The sequence below is a fragment of the Procambarus clarkii genome, chromosome 63 (assembly GCF_040958095.1).
Source record: "Procambarus clarkii isolate CNS0578487 chromosome 63, FALCON_Pclarkii_2.0, whole genome shotgun sequence".
NCBI lineage: Eukaryota > Metazoa > Arthropoda > Malacostraca > Decapoda > Cambaridae > Procambarus > Procambarus clarkii.
In genome coordinates, this window is record NC_091212.1 from 23,734,999 (window position 1) to 23,754,892 (window position 19,894).

The following is a 19,894-nucleotide window of genomic DNA, read 5'->3' on the forward strand; positions in this document are numbered from 1 at the left end:
GACGCAGTTGTTGACGTAGTTGAGACAAGAGACACGCGTTGATTCAGGTATTGATGCAGTTTTTTGACGCAGTTGACAGGCGTTAACGCAATTGTTGACAAAAACAATGATGCAGTTGACACATATTGACGCAATCGTTGACAGGTACAGACGCAGACGTTGACGCAATTGTTGACGTGGACACTGGTGCTGTTTATCTCTGATGTCAACACACACACACACTGCTCTGGGAGAGAGAGAGAGAGAGAGAGAGAGAGAGAGAGAGGGGTGGGTGGGAAAGGGGGGATAATGAGAGAGAAGAGAGGAAGGAGGAAGAGGTGATTGGGATGGGGTGTGGGGGGGGGGGGGAGGATGAAAGTCGAGGGGGGGGGAGGGGGAGGCAAGTAGCCGTTCTAAGGTCATAGATTATCTAGAACGACACAAATCTCGGCGATATAGAATTTTCAATCCTTGTTTGTCAATTTTTTTGGTTTTTAGTTCAATACTGTGGATTGTGGCCGCTCGAGAGAGACCCAGAGCGGGGTACATAGGCTGTACCAACACCCACTGTCATTGGTCCAGTGTACAGCGAGCTATAACACGTTGATGTATGCCCTTTAAACATTAAGCACTACCAGTTAAAACTCATTAAAAAAAAATTGATTTATGTATGTATGTAAAATAAATATAATTGTGAAAATTTTTAAACTTCTATTTCCTTCTAGTCTATCGCCAATTACTTCATTCTAGAGTGTTTCTAGATAAGAGGAAGCTGATTTGCATGATATCTGAGGCATGTGTAAAGGTTGACCCAATGTTTTAGACTCTTAGTCAAACTAGATCAACTTAGAACATTTCTGGTATATCTAGTGTTACTGTGTGTGTCTCTAGGCGCAGCAACTTTGGCGGTGAAATAGGAGTAGGCGCGAACCTAGATTTTAATAATTCTTGTAGCGCCCAACTGAAGGGTCAGTGCGTAACGTGAGCGTTGTCTGCTGTGAGCCAAGATTCACGAAGGAACTACGTGTCCACTTAAGACATCGGTACCGCCATCATGGCCGCCTAATATATATATTTTAGTAAACAGTTTACAAGCTCCAAAGTTCTACGAGGTCTTGAACCCAAGGTTATGGACATTCTGTTTGTACTTAGTAGCTTGTAAATTGTTTACTTAATACCGAATTTAAGCCGACATGATGGTGAGAAGAGGTACAGATGTTGAGAGCAGACAGGTGTTTCGTCGAGTCCTAGCCGCTCTTCCTCACGATGGCACTAGTCCTAAGGTGCCACTTCCTACTCCCTTAACTCTGCTTTTTGCCATTTATAATAGAGGCCGTTACTTAAGGCTGTACTGTAGCTCCCCCCCTCCCCCCTTTTTTGTCCCACTATATTACCATATTGTGGAATTATACATTTTCTGGCACGATAATTCTTAGCCTTTTCTGTACGATGCTGGGGTGTCCATTATGTGTTGCGGAGTACGATAACGATGGCTATTGTATTCCTGTGTGTTGCCATAATGTGATATTCTCAGCTGTCCTCATAGAAGGTCTAGCTCTGAGGTATATTTTTCAAAAGAAAAAGTCCTTTGAAAAATTACCTCTTTTGAAATGGGAATTTGGACTTAGGTACTACTGAATGTTCTTATAATATTAGCCAAGATCTTATTGTCTTATAAACTCTACTCTGCTAAGATTATATCGTGGCAATGATGACGTCTTCAATAAAGTAAGTTGAATAGTTTATTTCTTGGTTATCATTGAATTTATAAGAGCTTAAAGAAGTGTTTCATCTCCATCTAAAAATTGAAGAGATAGTGGATTCTTTTGTTAAGTTTCCTCGACCGCTGTCTCATGCTGGTCGAGCGACTCGGAAGAGGTACATTAATCCCGTACCCAACTTGCTGGATACAAAGGGGGGTTCAAAACCAATAACAAGCGCCTACCATTTCCTCTCACTCCGTAAACATTCCCCCGCTGTAGACGAGTAAATAAGACGGTAAGATCACACGAGCTAGAGAAGATTCCCCTTTAAAAATGGCATGACCGCCATTGACCACTTCACGTTTTCTGTGGTTATAGGGCTGACTGCCGCCATACCGCTCAGAAATGAGAACCCAAGCAAAGCCCTAACCTCCAATACGCTCCCCCATATTCGCGCCGTCCCGGTTCTCACACCCGGTAAGAACAACTAACCTTCGTTTTAGCGAATGTTTACATAACTTTCAGATCTCTGTTTGTTTTTAATACAAGCTTCGGCCTAGGGAGAGTAGTGACACTGAGGTCATGGATCCCACTCATTCTTAATTTGAGTACTTTTTTCTATGAAATGTTCAGTAATTTAGCAACTTTTTGCTGTTGGAGTCTCTAGGTCAACAGTTACCATGCTAAGGGTTCATGCACGTAATACCCCCTAAAATAATATATATATATATATATATATATATATATATATATATATATATATATATATATATATATATATATATATATATATATATAAATTATGGAAAATAAAACCAATTTGAATGTAGATCATGTAGCTTTTTTGCTTTTTTTCATTGCAAATGTGTAATAGAAGAGTATTCCCAAGTCTGTAGGTTTCTCTAGCTAGATGACATTTATTGTTTGTTCAGAACCAAGTGATAAAGTAGACCATCAGGAAGATATGATTTTTCCCCCTCTTGTCATCACTAGATAAACCCAATTTATTTCCTTTTCATTTCATTCTTAGCCTAGCTCCTCTGTAGAGAATAAAACAAATTTGGTTTATCCTATTTTTGACTACGAGGTTATACAAATAAAAGGGGGTATTATGGCTTTGATAAAAAAAAAATATATATATATAGCTAAAATGAATGCATTGACTCAAGATGGAACGAAGACGTTTTGGAATAGCGAAGTAAGTACGAGAGTCATCGGTGCCCATCCTCCTGTCTCCCTGGTCCACCTCTTGTGTGCTGTATTGTGACCAGGATAGAAATTAGCTACTTATTCCAACATTTTCCTTAGAGTGATACATTCTAGGTGAACTCTTAGAAGATACTATAGAACGAATGATCTGGGAATAGAGGTCGCCCAAGAGACCTTCTAGAACGTGGAATGAAGAGAGAAGAACTCTGCTAGAAAACACTTCTTCTAGATCATAGTGTCTATAGTTCTTAGTATCTACATAGGTTCTAGAATCTATAGAGGAATCTAGCCATGTCCGGCGATCGCCCTTCATCTCTCTCTGATATTAACAAAATGTTTAGTCTCAAATAGCTAGCAACTATCACTACTAATCTAGCTGAATGTACTGTTAGTCAAAATGCTGTCATGATCTGCGAATATGATAACAGATGACTAGATTACTAGACGACTATGCAATACTAGAATACTCACTGTGTCTATATAGAAAACTAACTGTTTCCTCTTCCAGGTTCTTAGCGGACGTCTTTTAGAATAGACTGTTTTTAGACCATTTTTCTAGTTTTCCTAGAACGATTTTCTAGTGCGAATCGAATAGTTTGCTTTAGTAACCTCTCGTTTTGGGCTGGCATGTTCCTGACCCGAGAAAATAGAGGTTTTTAGAGCATTTTCTATTTTAAGGGTGATTGCAACGAAGTTCTTCAATGCTTCACTAATACAGAACATATCTTAACACTTTTGTCACTAAAATGCCCTTGTTGTAATACTCTGGTCGGGAGTCGTTTTCTCAAGTTTTGCAACCTATTTTTCCTGGATTTTCACACTAACTGAAATACTTTGATCAGTAACCGGCCGGTTTGATGTTCAAAACTTTTAATGAATCTTTTATTTTTTTGCCCCGTCTCACCTTTGTGTGAAGTGAGACTTTTTTGTTATCGGTATGTTTTGACCTTAGCTCCGTGACCCCAGCCTCCTCACCATAGCCTCCAGTGACGCCTGCTATCCCGTACTCGTTCTCAGGGTTCCCGGCCGGATGTGGGTACTTCCCCTCAGCCACTGGTGCTTCCATCACGGGCGTGTCCCCTCAGACGCCCACGCCTGCAGACGGGTTCAAAGCCACAGCATACTACGATTCCGGCGCTGTCGCCACCCCTACCCTCACCCCAACCGCGCCCATCACCCCTACGCTCACGGTAAGACTAACCAACACGCCCGCACACGCCACCTGTACAGTGTGTACCTTTTACCTATGCCGTGAACACAGTAGAGCAAATGGGTAGGTAAAAATCCTCTTAGATCCTCGATCCACACTTTCAGGGGGATGTGACAGAGGATATGTTACATTACCACCTGCAGGCTGAGCGTCTGGCAGCTGCCGGGACGTACTACGACTCCGGGGCCCTGGCCGCTGTCAGCATGAGTGGCTCAGGAGCCGATCAGCGAGGTCAGCAGTCAATCCAGGTGACGGCAGCTACTGGTCCCGGCGCGCCCCACACGCGCGCCGACCACATCAACTCTTCCCCCATGCTCAGGACTACAGGTAATGATCCATATCTTACAGTTCCTCTTGTTTTTTCCCCCTAGCAGAGTTTGACTCTTTTTCTCTTAAGCTTAGGCCTCGGGGGTTTCAGAGTATCACTAACTTCAAGCTGGTGCCTAGTGGAAATCAATATGAATTTCCTATCATAAATATCTTCATAACCCTTACAAGTGATTTATAGTTGTAATGGCTTTGTGTCTTCTGATAATGACCTCACGTAATATGACGTTCTTATAATTAGTTTTGTTAAAAGTTGCTTCGTGCTCAAGTGGTTTTATCATTAGGTGCTCGCCACCATTTTTGCTCTGAACTACGAAGCATTAATGTGCGTCCGCGCACGTGTATGTGTGCGTCCGCGCACGTGTATGTGTGCGTCCGCGCACGTGTATGTGTGCGTGCTTGCTCTCATGTGTGTGTTTGTACTCACAAGCGTATCTCAAACTGAACTGTGGCTTGCATTAAGTGCTCATCTTATAATTATAAAACAGCTGAAAACGACCGAGGTTTCTAAAGAGAACTGCTGGTTGGACATATGAGGACGAAATTAATGGAAAGCCGAGTGGGAACCAGTTTTTTAATATTGGAGTCTTGATTGACGTGCTTACAACTTTGCTAAAAGCAACTCTATCATATTATTCCCGCGTCAATACTGGCGGTGTATTATACAGTCCTTTGTCTCCAGATGTTTCCCCTTTTTTTGTATCATCACTACGCTGTCTTCAAACTTTCTGGTAGTTCACTTTCAAGTACCATGTTTTAAGAGACCATCAAAAGGCTTTTGGTCGTTGTTTGGTCCTACAGCCTTAGTCTTGTCCAGCTTCAGCAAGTTCCATCTTCATCCCCATGCGTGTGTGCGTGTGTGTGTGTGTGTGTGTGTGTGTGTGTGTGTGTGTGTGTGTGTGTGTGTGTGTGTGTGTGTGTGTGTGTGTGTGCGTGTGTGTGTGTGTGTGCGTGTGTGTGTGCGTGCGTGCGTGTGTGTAATGGATATGCAGGTCTGCGGGCGGGATCAAGTAGCAGCTTTTCAGATCAACTTATCACAAGCCTGCCTTAAGACCGGGCTTGGAGAATAGAACAACTCTCGAAACTCAGTTCAGGTAAAATAAACATTGATGCCCGTCAGCGTATGCGTATTGTGATCTGGAAGACTCTGCATCGTGCATTCATTCTCTCTCTCTCTCTCTCTCTCTCTCTCTCTCTCTCTCTCTCTCTCTCTCTCTCTCTCTCTCTCTCCCTCACAGTGGCTCTAGAATAGTTGGCCCTCGCTAGACAAGGATTGGGCGGCCGTGAAATAACTCCTCACCAATTTATCGACGCAATCCAATTCACTTGCTTCTATCGGCGGCTGATCTGCACCAGCGGTCCACTGTCGATGCAACTTAAAAATTCTGACAACGATTTAGGTTTTAAGGGAGAGGAGAAGACTTATGGCCCTACACCGTATGTGTGTTGGCGAGTGGTGGTGGCGGTGGCGAGGGGTGGTGGGGGGCGGTGGCGAGTGGTGGTGGGCGAGTGGTGGTGGGCGAGTGGTGGTGGGGGGCGGTGGCGAGTGACGGTGGCGAGTGGTGGTGGGTGGCGGTGGCGAGTGGTGGTGGCGGTGGCGAGGGGTGGTGGGGGGCGGTGGCGAGTGGTGGTGGGCGAGTGGTGGTGGGCGAGTGGCGGTGGCGGTGGCGAGTGGTGGTGGGGGGCGGTGGCGAGTGGTGATGGAGGGGCGGTGGTGAGCTTGTGGGTAACAGAGCTATGGCTAAGGGTGGTATAAATTCTTTTTGGATGAAGTATATACTCGTTCGGAAGAGGTTATACGCTCTTGGGAAAGTAGTGTTCATTTGCTCTGAGTAAATATACTTGTCTGAGAGAGTTGTGTGTTCAAGAGTTGTACTAAATGACCAGCTACTAATGGTGAGATTATACTGCTTGTACTCTTGGTCAGATATAACTACTGGTTCGAGAAGGGGGAAGTGGTATATTCATAGATATGTGGGAGTAGTGCGTAGTGGCTGTTAGCCGCGACGAGTATACTCTCAACAAATGTATTTATAGTGACTTTTGGAAGGGGAAGTGAGATATGCTGGCCAGGATGGGGTGCAGGGAGAGAGAAGAGTGAAAGGAAATATATTGGTACTGTGGTTGAGAGAGAGAGAGGAAGGGAGGGTAGGAGAGAGGGAGGGGAGATACGGTGAGGGGAGAGAGAGAGGGGGGGGGAGGGAGGTAGGCATGGAATGGGCGGTAGGTAGGTATGAATGAATAGGGTGGTCAGGTGGTTCATATTCACGTCGTATGTTTTACAAAAACACTTTTCAATCTCATCACTGTCACCAGTGGTGTCTCGTCGATAACCACAATCATCACCAGCAACACAACCACCATTATCAACAACAATTTTTCACTGTTACCATTGTCATAAACAACACATTTGTGGGGTAATTACTTGAGACGACACCTCCAGGTGTCATTAATGCGCAGCTTGACAAGAGTGAATATTAAGACTCAACTTTGACTTTACATAAGAACGACCATTTGTCAAATAAATTCTTTTGAAGTGCACATTTGAAGCAATTGTCATTGGTAAAGAATACGATATTACCCTAGACATCAGTTAGACTTGATTCAGTGCGGAAGTTTAGAGGAAGGTAGAGCCTTGTGGAATGAAGGGGATCCTCTGAAACTGGCTCAGGGCATGATGACACTTAAGTGGAACTGGAGAAACGTCATTGTGGGGAAATTGTTACAAGGGGAGTGCTCCAGGGCTGCGTCCTGTGACCTATAGTGCTGATCTTATATCACACTATCTGGCCACCCATGAACATCCTCCCCCCGCCCCCCATCAGTAACAGCACCGGTAACATAAGGCTCATTCTCACCACAAACATGCTCATACGAGCTTCCCGCAACCCTCTTCTGCCTCTCTTCCTGGCTGTCTTTTCCACCTCTCTTTGTCAGTGCCTCTACTGTTGGCACTCTGTAGGTGTTGACAATTCAGCATGTCTTCTCGAGCGTTCACAACGTCACTAAACTGATGTACTAAACTGTACAAATTTATAAAACAGCTGAAATTAGTAGGAATGACTCGTCTGCTGGCTTCTCGGGGGTCGGCTTTCTGTGCGGTTCATATCCGGGGAGTGGCCAACGTCCTGGTGTGTGGCCTGCCTCGGTACATTCCCCCTGGCCACACAATGGACAGGGGAATGAACCGAACCTAACCTCTGTCAGGTTAGGTTCGAATAAAAATAATAAAAATAACCGATCACGTAAATTCTGTGAGCGGTTATGACTTGAAGTCCATCGGATTTTGGCCTCACGGGAGTTGTACGTCAAAATACGATGTACTATTCGAGGGGACGTGTTGGATAATTACCAAATATTTATTCCGCTATGTTGGGACGCTTGTATAGAACTGTATTCACTTAAATGTACTCACCTAAGTCGGCTTACGGGGGGTCGAGCTTCGGCTCACTGATCCCGCCTCTCAACTATCAGTTGACTGTTTTACAGATTCCTGAGCCTATTGGGCTTGGGCTCTTGCATATCTACATTTGAAGCTGTGTATGGAGTCTGTCTCCATCACATCACTGTCTAATGGATGTGTGTGGGGGGGGGGAGGGGGGTGAGCAGGAAGGATCTTGAGCGAGGAGTTGGATAACAACAATTAGTAACAAATGGGAGTCAAGACGTGTTTAGAAATGAGTGAAACCGGATGGAAGGTAGTTAACTGAATTATGAGGATTCGGTCCGTAATGAGCGGTAATGCCGTAATGGCAGTTTCACTCCCCTGTCCCACTGATGAGTTAACCTCATCACAACAGCCGGTTAAGTTAACTAAGTATGTAGACGATGAGTCGAAATAACGAGGCTGAAGATATGATGACCAGACCACACAACACAAGATGAAGAGAGCACGACGTTTCCTCCTGGACCATTATCAAGTCGACTGTCAATCGATTTGATGATGATCCAAGACGGACCGAAACGTCGTCGTCTCCTCATCTTCTATGTGTGGTTTGGTCATCGTTAACTAGGTTTGTTGACGTAATGACGCTGTTTATGTCTTTGGAGATGTCATGTTTTCTCTGGTGGTGTCGGACTTGAGGCTTGCCAACCAACCCTTGGATGGGTTAAGGCCACCTCACCAGCCTGCTAACCAACTAGCAAGTATACTTTAGTCCTGAACATTGTCCAGGACTAAACTCAGTGCATATACACCTACGTTCGGTGTATATATATGGTATATATCTGTTATCTTGGGCGAGTTTTCTGAGACTATATATACATCTTGCTACTGCTGGTGGGAATTGTTTTTCTCTCAGGCAGAGCCTTCACAGATATCTGGTGCTGGTGTGATGAATTGAACTCGACTGAGTGTGACCTTGGTGAGTGTGACCTTGGTGAGTGTGACCTTGGTGAGTGTGACCTTGGTGAGTGTGACCTTGGTGAGTGTGACCTTGGTGAGTGTGACCTTGGTGAGTGTGACCTTGGTGAGTGTGACCTTGGTGAGTGTGACCTTGGTGAGTGTGACCTTCGTGAGTGTGACCTTCGTGAGTGTGACCTTCGTGAGTGTGACCTTGGTGAGTGTGACCTTCATGAGTGTGACCTTGGTGAGTGTGACCTTCGTGAGTGTGACCTTCGTGAGTGTGACCTTGGTGAGTGTGACCTTGGTGAGTGTGACCTTCGTGAGTGTGACCTTGGTGAGTGTGACCTTGGTGAGTGTGACCTTGGTGAGTGTGACCTTGGTGAGTGTGACCTTCGTGAGTGTGACCTTCGTGAGTGTGACCTTGGTGAGTGTGACCTTCGTGAGTGTGACCTTCGTGAGTGTGACCTTCGTGAGTGTGACCTTGGTGAGTGTGACCTTGGTGAGTGTGACCTTCGTGTAACTCAACAACACTGGTGTACACTGATTTTTGCATACAGGTTCGAGCTTTAGCTCTCTGAGCCCGCTTTTTCAGCCACCGGCTGTCTCAGTGACCATCAATGATGATCAATGACTATCGATCTATTTTTCTATAATCTATATATGTGCTTTTGAAGGATGACCCCCCAGCTCCATGGCCACAGTGTTTGTTACTGACTGCCTGGGGACATGCATTATTTACTTCATGGGGTAGAATTATTCACTCAATGAGTAGGGTTATTCATTCCATAGGTGAAGTTATTCTCCCCATAGGTGAAGTTATTCTCCCCATAGGTGAAGTTATTCTCCCCATAGATGAAGTTATTCACTCAATAGGTGAAGTTATTCCCTCCATAGGTAAAGTTATTCTCCCCATAGGTGAAGTTATTCTCCCCATAGGTGAAGTTATTCTCCCCATAGGTGAAGTTATTCTCCCCATAGGTGAAGTTATTCTCCCCATAGGTGAAGTTATTCTCCCCATAGATGAAGTTATTCACTCTATAGGTGAAGTTATTCCCTCCATAGGTAAAGTTATTCTCCCCATAGGTGACGTTATTCATTTTATAATTATGTTACATTCGCCTGGGCACTAGGAGACTGGAGCCACCGACCCCCACGAGTGGGAGACAAGCTATAACTATCCACCAACCGACAATAAGACTCCAGAAGCAACTATATACTGGCATAATAAGACTTTTCTCCCTCCCTGACTGCTATACTAAAGCACAAGAGGAATTAGCCAGATAATTATCTATTCACACACGTTCCTCTTCCCTCCCCCCGCCCCTGACAGTGATGAACAGTTTCCCCCAGGGGTATGGACCCCCTACGTCCCCCGCCACGGCTACCAGTAGGGGCTTTGGGCCCGCAGGCTCCCCAGGGCCCATGGACGTGTTCTCCGCTGCCCCAGGAGACACCGCCGTCGGATACGTTCAGGCCGCCTCCCCACAGCCTTCCTCCTTCCCCGTGGCTGTCAACAGGGTAATGTACTTCACATATATATATTTTTATTAATATGTTCCTTTCGTAATTTAAAAACAATAAATCAATGTCGTGGGAATGTATATTTGACAAATTAATTTAATTATTTTGTAAGTTCTTGAGAATATAAATAAGAAAATATCTTCAAGTTTGTGTTTAATGCTATATTTTTTTTTCCATTTGCTTCATCGCCTCTCCATCTCTCCTTTCCTCAGTTATCTTACATTGTCTCTCTCTCTCTCTCTCTCTCACCCACGTTTTTGTTAATTATTCTTTGAATACTTTCTTTGTTGTGTGTTTACACTTTACCAGGGGGACGTTAGAGCCCCTCTAGCCACGCTCTGTTATGTGTTGGTCCTCTACATGTGCTTCTCTATCCTGTGTACCGCTCCTGCTTTACGACAAAAGGACAACAGGTTCCCTAGACGTAGTTGATTAATGGATGATAAAGAATAGAGCACAGTTGATGGATGGACGAGTGGAAGATGGGTAAAATCCTAGTGGATTACTAAGCATAACCATTTTCGTAAATGGCTGCATCACACACACACACACACACACACACACACACACACACACACACACACACACACACACACACACACACACACGCACACGCACACAGCACGCTGGACGTGTGATCCTGTGGTCCCGGGTTCGATTCCCGGCACCGGCGAGAAACAATGGGCAGAGTTCCTTTCATCCTGATGCTCCTGTTACCTAGCAGTAAATAGATACCTGGGAGTTAGTCAGTTGTCACAGGCTGCTTCCTGGTGTGTGTGTGTGTGTGTGTGTGGTGTGAGAAAAAAAATAGTAGTAGAAACAGTTGAATGACAGTTGAGAGGCGGGCCGCTCAACCCCCGCAAGCACAACTAGGTGAATACACATTTAATCCTCACGTGGTTTATTTCGTCCCTTCTCTGCCTATTTCTCTACCACCTAAGGAGTATATTAAAGGTATAACTTGACATCGTATAATATCTCCTGAAGGGTGACTTGGTGCAGCTTACCCTCACAGGCAAGGTACTTCGCCTCAGCTCGAAATACACGCGTCTGTGTGGAAGAGGAGAGACAGGATGGACATGAGGCTGAGAATGATGAGTAACATACGCTTGAAATAATCAATCGAACCTCTATCTGTGTGAATGACGTAGTTAGCAAATATTTTTCAAGGTATATGTCGCCTCTCCTCCTTCCTTCCTTCTCAGCATCCTCTACCTCTTCCTCCTCATCTCGTTCTCATTCTTCCTCCAGTTTCCATCCCTCTCGTTCTATCCCGCGGCCTGTTCTGCTAATCTCTTACTTGGGGGATTTGATATTCATAAGTCAGAGAGTGCTGAGGGACCCTTGGCTTAAAAGTTGGTTAAGTGAGCTAAATGTTCGGGAGGAAAGACTTGCTAGTCGGTAATGATGTCGTTTTTAGCCCGATTGTAAATTTAGATTAACTCGAGTTTTTTGGTGTTGTCGCGTGATCTTTAGAATTTAGATTTAAATACTTTAGAATTAGATACGTTAGAATTTGTGATGGTTTTAATTTTTTGGGTTACCAGTAAAGAGAACGGCGGGGAATAATAGTCGGATTATAAGTTAATACAAAATATCCGAATGCTCTTTTTTTCGCTGTGTATTTGTATTACCTCTTTTATCTGTGGTGTATGAAACAGTTGTGTTTTTAAGCTTGCCTTAAACACCAATTTTTTTTTTTTAGGGTATTTGAAGCATATGTTTTCCCAGAGGTAAGCAACTACACGCCTTTCCCCGCTCCATCACACACACTACCGTTTCTTTCATTTTCCCCATTTCCCCACGAAGCCCCGTTCTACCCCCTCAACACCTCCCCCCCCCATCTACATCCTCCCTATCAACCCATCCAACACCCCAAATCTACCCGTCTCCATTAAACTCATTTCCCCACTAAACCCCACCTTAAATCCTTGCCCCTTCAACCCCTTCTCTCCCTCAACTTCCCTCCATTTATCCCCTTCCCCCACCAACCCCTTTCTCCTCTTCAACCCCCATTCCCCCAATCTACCGCTCCCACATCAACCACTCCCGCCCATTCCCTAACAAGTCCCCCCCCCACATCTACCCACTACCCCCCCCCCCCCCCCTTCATCACACACACACATGTACCAGAGAACGAAAGAGCTTTCCGTTCGGACTTAATCCGATTAAGGGAAATTGTATTAACCTTAAACGGACTAAACTGATGGTCGACAAGGGGAAAAAAAATAGAAACCGATTAAAAACAAAACCAATCACGAAGCGACGGTTTGATTAAATAGTAATAAACGGGACGAAGGATCAAACTAGAGCCTATTAACAGACTCCCGCTTGAGAAACAAGTTGAAATTGGATCGTTAATGGGTGTTGTCTAATTCCTATTAAAACAGAAGACAGCACGAAGATTTCAATGGCAAGTAGTCTTGGTCAGGATTTTAGGTCAATATGGCATCAGCTGATTTTATATAATGTCTCAAACGTGTTCGATGTTTATTGGTATTTCCCAAGAGCAAGCGTGCTCGTGTTCGATCCTCGTATACACCCAAATGTGACCAGGTCCGTAACATTTTCAAACGAGATATCATTTATATACATATTATATAGATATATTATATTATATATATATATATATATATATATATATATATATATATATATATATATATATATATATATATATATAAATAAAGGAGTGCGGGAGTCAGCAGGAATAAACATAGGTATTCGTGCCTAAGACAATAATGGCTGTGACCTTTAAGTCAACGACCTAAAACGCAGACAGATATTAAAGGTCAGGTGTAGACCCTCTCCTCGACCCCAACCCGTCTGCTGGACGGGTGAGGGGACGACAGGAGCACGTAGGACGAGGAGGAGGAGGAGGTAGGAGGCAGGAGTACCATCTTCCTATCTTATCAGTATCTCCGGAGGAACTAGGTCTAACTCCATACACCTCGGTGCATTGCCTCAAGTGGCTGGTGTGTTTCTTGCTTCTTCTGTCCCATCATATCCCAGTGTTTATCCTCCTCTCATTCTTTCCAAATATACTCACATTGACAGCGATTTCTCCTCCTAATGACTCATATTTACCATGCTGCAGTATGCTAATACGCCATAACGATGTTTCAGGGTCCTCTCATAGCTGCCTACGCCAACGGATACCACTGAGAAATAGATCTTGGTAAGTTTAATGTAATATATCGCAGATCTTGGTAAGTTTAATGTAATATATCGCAGATCTTGGTAAGTTTAATGTAATATATTGCATTAACATGAAGGGTAAGTTTTGCGCACTTTATGTAATCTGGATTTAATCTGTATTTACAGGGGAGGGGGGGGGGTGGTTGCTTCTTGTATTGACAATATCGAGTTTGTAAAAACACACAAGTTTATGAAGTTACGTTTGTCGAAGTCCGTTTCTGTTTGATGAATTGTGGCACCACGCAACATGTTATCTGTAACGTAACGTGTTACAGATAAGGCTTGTGTGCCAATAACTTGTGTATGTTATTGAAACATTACTGTTCTTTTATGTTGTCCCGAACTCCTAGAACTGTTCTTGTAAGTAATGAAGAACTCCATGAATTGTTCTTTTAAGTAATGAAGAACTCCATGAATTGTTCTTGTAATGAAGAACTCCATGAATTGTTCTTGTAAGTAATGAAGAACTCCATGAATTGTTCTTGTAAGTAATGAAGAACTCCATGAATTCTTCTTGTAATGAACTCCATGAATTGTTCTTGTAAGTACTGAAGAACTCCATGAATTCTTCTTGTAATGAAGAACTCCATGAATTGTTCTTGTAATGAAGAACTCCATGAATTGTTCTTGTAAGTAATGAAGAACTCCATGAATTGTTCTTGTAAGTAATGAAGAACTCCATGAATTGTTCTTGTAATGAACTCCATGAATTGTTCTTGTAAGTACTGAAGAACTCCATGAATTGTTCTTGTAATGAAGAACTCCATGAATTGTTCTTGTAAGTAATGAAGAACTCCATGAATTGTTCTTGTAAGTAATGAAGAACTCCATGAATTGTTCTTGTAAGTAATGAAGAACTCCATGAATTCTTCTTGTAATGAACTCCATGAATTGTTCTTGTAAGTACTGAAGAACTCCATGAATTCTTCTTGTAATGAAGAACTCCATAAATTGTCCTTGTAATGAAGAACTCCATGAATTGTTCTTGTAAGTAATGAAGAACTCCATGAATTGTTCTTGTAAGTAATGAAGAACTCCATGAATTGTTCTTGTAATGAACTCCATGAATTGTTCTTGTAAGTACTGAAGAACTCCATGAATTCTTCTTGTAATGAAGAACTCCATGAATTGTTCTTGTAAGTAATGAAGAACTCCATGAATTGTTCTTGTAAGTAATGAAGAACTCCATGAATTGTTCTTGTAAGTAATGAAGAACTCCATGAATTGTTCTTGTAAGTAATGAAGAACTCCATGAATTGTTCTTGTAATGAACTCCATGAATTGTTCTTGTAAGTACTGAAGAACTCCATGAATTCTTCTTGTAATGAAGAACTCCATGAATTGTTCTTGTAATGAAGAACTCCATGAATTGTTCTTGTAATGAAGAACTCCATGAATTGTTCTTGTAAGTAATGAAGAACTCCATGAATTGTTCTTGTAAGTAATGAAGAACTCCATGAATTGTTCTTGTAATGAACTCCATGAATTGTTCTTGTAAGTACTGAAGAACTCCATGAATTGTTCTTGTAATGAAGAACTCCATGAATTGTTCTTGTAAGTAATGAAGAACTCCATGAATTGTTCTTGTAAGTAATGAAGAACTCCATGAATTGTTCTTGTAAGTAATGAAGAACTCCATGAATTGTTCTTGTAAGTAATGAAGAACTCCATGAATTCTTCTTGTAATGAAGAACTCCATGAATTGTTCTTGTAAGTAATGAAGAACTCCATGAATTGTTCTTGTAAGTAATGAAGAACTCCATGAATTGTTCTTGTAAGTAATGAAGAACTCCATGAATTGTTCTTGTAAGTAATGAAGAACTCCATGAATTGTTCTTGTAATGAACTCCATGAATTGTTCTTGTAAGTACTGAAGAACTCCATGAATTGTTCTTGTAATGAAGAACTCCATGAATTGTTCTTGTAAGTAATGAAGAACTCCATGAATTGTTCTTGTAAGTAATGAAGAACTCCATGAATTGTTCTTGTAAGTAATGAAGAACTCCATGAATTGTTCTTGTAAGTAATGAAGAACTCCATGAATTGTTCTTGTAAGTAATGAAGAACTCCATGAATTGTTCTTGTAATGAACTCCATGAATTGTTCTTGTAAGTACTGAAGAACTCCATGAATTCTTCTTGTAATGAAGAACTCCATGAATTGTTCTTGTAATGAAGAACTCCATGAATTGTTCTTGTAATGAAGAACTCCATGAATTGTTCTTGTAAGTAATGAAGAACTCCATGAATTGTTCTTGTAAGTAATGAAGAACTCCATGAATTGTTCTTGTAATGAACTCCATGAATTGTTCTTGTAAGTACTGAAGAACTCCATGAATTGTTCTTGTAATGAAGAACTCCATGAATTGTTCTTGTAAGTAATGAAGAACTCCATGAATTGTTCTTGTAAGTAATGAAGAACTCCATGAATTGTTCTTGTAAGTAATGAAGAACTCCATGAATTGTTCTTGTAAGTAATGAAGAACTCCATGAATTCTTCTTGTAATGAAGAACTCCATGAATTGTTCTTGTAAGTAATGAAGAACTCCATGAATTGTTCTTGTAAGTAATGAAGAACTCCATGAATTGTTCTTGTAAGTAATGAAGAACTCCATGAATTGTTCTTGTAAGTAATGAAGAACTCCATGAATTGTTCTTGTAATGAACTCCATGAATTGTTCTTGTAAGTACTGAAGAACTCCATGAATTGTTCTTGTAATGAAGAACTCCATGAATTGTTCTTGTAAGTAATGAAGAACTCCATGAATTGTTCTTGTAAGTAATGAAGAACTCCATGAATTGTTCTTGTAAGTAATGAAGAACTCCATGAATTGTTCTTGTAATGAACTCCATGAATTGTTCTTGTAAGTACTGAAGAACTCCATGAATTGTTCTTGTAATGAAGAACTCCATGAATTGTTCTTGTAAGTAATGAAGAACTCCATGAATTGTTCTTGTAAGTAATGAAGAACTCCATGAATTGTTCTTGTAAGTAATGAAGAACTCCATGAATTGTTCTTGTAAGTAATGAAGAACTCCCAGTCAGTCTCGGCACTTTTATCATTTCTCCCTCAAAGAAACAAACAGGTCATTGCGAAAAGAACTTGGAGTGTCTCATCCCTAGTCTTGGGGTGTTGTACAAGTAATTTTTACAAGTTTATTTCACAAAGTTACAAAAGTCAACTTAACGCTGAGGACCTGACGTCTTGACGTTGCACGTTGGTTATCGTGTCAACTTGGATATCGAAAACATTCACTGTACACATTTGTCCACAACATTCATTTTCTCCTCACGTGTGGATAAGGTTGCCAACATCTGTGATATCATTCCTTGCGAGGTTGACAACACCTGTGATCGTTCATTACGAGGCTGCCAACATCTGTGATATCATTCCGTACGAAGTTGTCAACATTTGGGATAGTTTCCAATGGGGGTTGCCAACATCTGTGAGTGTTTCTATGTTTTGAGGCTGTGTTTTTTTTAAGGGGGAAAGGGGAATGTAGGACTTCCTGATCGAGTGATTGTCACTGTTTGAATGTAATGAAATGCTTTGTATTCGATTGTTCCTTAATTTGTGTTGCAATACTGATTGTAGAAGTTTCCTCATGTCATTGTGATAAATACTTCTTGCTAAGTTCTCCTCGAGAACTTTAAATACTTTTACTTTATCATCATTTAAGTTTTATATATTTTCAGTTTTATTTGTGCTCTATAAGTGCATTCCTTGTATAAAAAAAATGTTTTAAGAGAGAAGAAGATCTGTGTTTGGTAGTTAGCGAGGCGTGTGAGGGTTGTGTTGTGGCCCTCTGGTGTGGCCGAGGTGTACTAACGTCTGTTTTTATCTTGTCTATTCCCAGATGAGCCTCGGGCAGTATAGTCGTGATGTTTAGCCTGTGGAAACTGGCCTGGTGGTGGACCCTCTTTCACTAGGGGAGTGTCTTTAGCCACTGCCACCACCACCACCACAACTACTACTAATACAACCACCCCTATTACCACCAATTCCACCACAGCAGCAACAACAACCACCAACAGCACGGGGTCGGCTCCGCCATGGTGGATGTTTGGCTCTTCCTCTACTTCGCCATGACCACCACTACCACCACCACCACCACCACCACAACCACCACCTTCACCAGCCCTCACCACCACACCGCACGCTCGCCTCTTCACACGAGTCAGAGGCTGGCCTTTACCCCCCAGCTGACATTACTGGGCCCCTTCACCCCAGAGGACGGAGATGGTGGACTGTTATCTTTCCGGATCTTTCCTTCGCGGAGCTCCAGCATACGTCTGCGATCCAGTATCTTTCTGGAACACGATGGATAATGACTTGGGCCCACCCCACCCTCCTGTCCCTTCCTCCCTGGAACATTATATGTGGCGTTATGTACTATGCTACCTTAGAACTGATCTTACAAGCGTCTAATGGAGTGTTTTGTCTCCATTTCATGGGCTTGACATTTAGCCTATGAGACAAGAATTAAAGCTTTACAGCAGTGGTACGTAAACTTAAGCATACTATTGCTATTGCATGTGAAAGTGACATGGAAGTTGGTATTTTTAGAGACCTGTGGCTAGCCATTTAAGTTGTGTATATATATAGTAAAGGTGTTGCATCCGTTATAATGTTATTCTGATTGATTTATACGTCATGTGACGGGGTTTGTCATTTTGAATAGGAGACACACGCAAATACAGTAGTGTTTCTCATTTAACAAAGAAAATGGAAAATTAATCCTTAAACGAGCCGTCAATCTTAGAGTTCAAAATAGCCGATCTCGCCACAAGTAGATGATCAACTCACGTCTACACCTCAGTAGAAGTAATTAGAAGTTTATTGTACAGGGTAAAGCAAAAGGTTGTAGAGAGAAGTAAATACTAGGCCAGGATTGTCGTAGCATTTGTGGTTAGGCCAGCGAAGACTCGCTCTTATTGTCCAGTGTCTCAAGGATCACATTGGCTGGTTTCTTCACATCTCATCATTAACTGGCATCACAGGGTAAGCTTACGAATTGTTTTTTCCGACTTTTCACTCCGTTCAAACTTGACCACCACAAAGCGCTTTGAAAATTAGTTGTTTACAGTCAAATGTGATACAAAACATAGGCTTATATAAGGACAAAATGTCAGACGTGTTTAATCTTCATCAGTAATAATCCTGGCATTGATGTTGTATCCTTGTTCAAGTATTCCTTATTTATCCAAACATATGTATATTCAAACATATTTATATATATATATATATATATATATATATATATATATATATATATATATATATATATATATATATATATATATATAATCACGTTTAAGAAGATAATTTTAATTAATAATGTATAACTGCGTTAAGTAGATAAATTTTTAACAAAAACGTTATTTCAATCGACTATTGGTTATTGTGCTTGCTTATTTATCTTTTTTAAACTCCTTCACGTGTAGGAAAATACAAAAGCTATATAAATATATATATAAAACATATATATATATAATATATATATAAATATATATAGATATAAATATATATATAAATATATATAAATATAAATATATATATAAATATATAATGTATATATAAATATAAATATATATATATATAAAATATAAATTTATATATATATATTTACACAAAAAAGTGCCAGGGGTTTATGATTATTAATTGGACAGAAGATGGCAGACCTGGCGCTCTGGTGTGTAAATATTACATATGACTTTAACCAAACACTTCTTCCCTCCAGTCTCTTGAAGCGGAGTCTATTTCCCTTCTCTGTCTACCTCTCACTCATCTCTCCAGTTTTTTGTTTTGTTTATCAATATTAGTCAATTTGACTGTGCCTTTTTCCACGTCCCAGTTAAAAACAAAAACAACTTGTCTTTTTGTCATAAGGCTTTTATCTCTTGGTTTGTCTACTGACACTTTCCCCTGGTCTTGGCCACGTCCCAGACTGGCTGCTGTTTGGGAGGTACACTGAAGTTGACACTTTAGTCAGTCAGTCTCTTGCAGAAGTCGGCGCCATTCTTGTTTCATTGGCTCTTACCTTTAGTAGGCAGAGGCATCCAAAATCTCTCGTCATCTCTCCGTACCGTGAGTGTTTTGGAAGGTGCGAGAGGAAATAGAACAGTTGAGTTCACCTTCGACTTCTCTCTAATCAAATTCTTATTTCTAATTTCTCTGAATGTGCGTTTATATCTAGTCGAGGCTTTGGGGTCTTGATCTGGGTACTTGTGACGAATGTAAACACGCTTTCCCTCTTCCATTCCCCTCTTCCTTATTCCATTCCCCTCTTCCCTATTTCATTCTCCTCTTCCCGACTCCACTTCAGGCGAACTGGCGACCCATATGCCAAAATATTTCACTATATTTTTGTAACATCGTAAAGCAGCAGATATCAAGGCGAC

The 19,894-nt window shown here is 41.6% G+C and overlaps 1 protein-coding gene across 1 annotated transcript in view; it reads left to right on the top strand.

Moving 5' to 3' along the window:
* Positions 1 to 18,723, top strand: part of LOC123769465 (RNA-binding protein Musashi homolog Rbp6) — a 1,480,583-nt gene extending 1,461,860 nt beyond the window's left edge. The window contains exons 12-16 of the mRNA XM_069308801.1: positions 3,909 to 4,081; positions 4,185 to 4,428; positions 10,104 to 10,291; positions 13,421 to 13,472; positions 17,350 to 18,723. Coding sequence (XP_069164902.1) covers positions 3,909 to 4,081; positions 4,185 to 4,428; positions 10,104 to 10,291; positions 13,421 to 13,459 — 644 coding nt within the window. The 3' untranslated portion in view covers positions 13,460 to 13,472; positions 17,350 to 18,723. The remainder of the gene's footprint in view (positions 1 to 3,908; positions 4,082 to 4,184; positions 4,429 to 10,103; positions 10,292 to 13,420; positions 13,473 to 17,349) is intronic.
* The last annotated feature ends 1,171 nt before the right edge of the window (positions 18,724 to 19,894 follow it).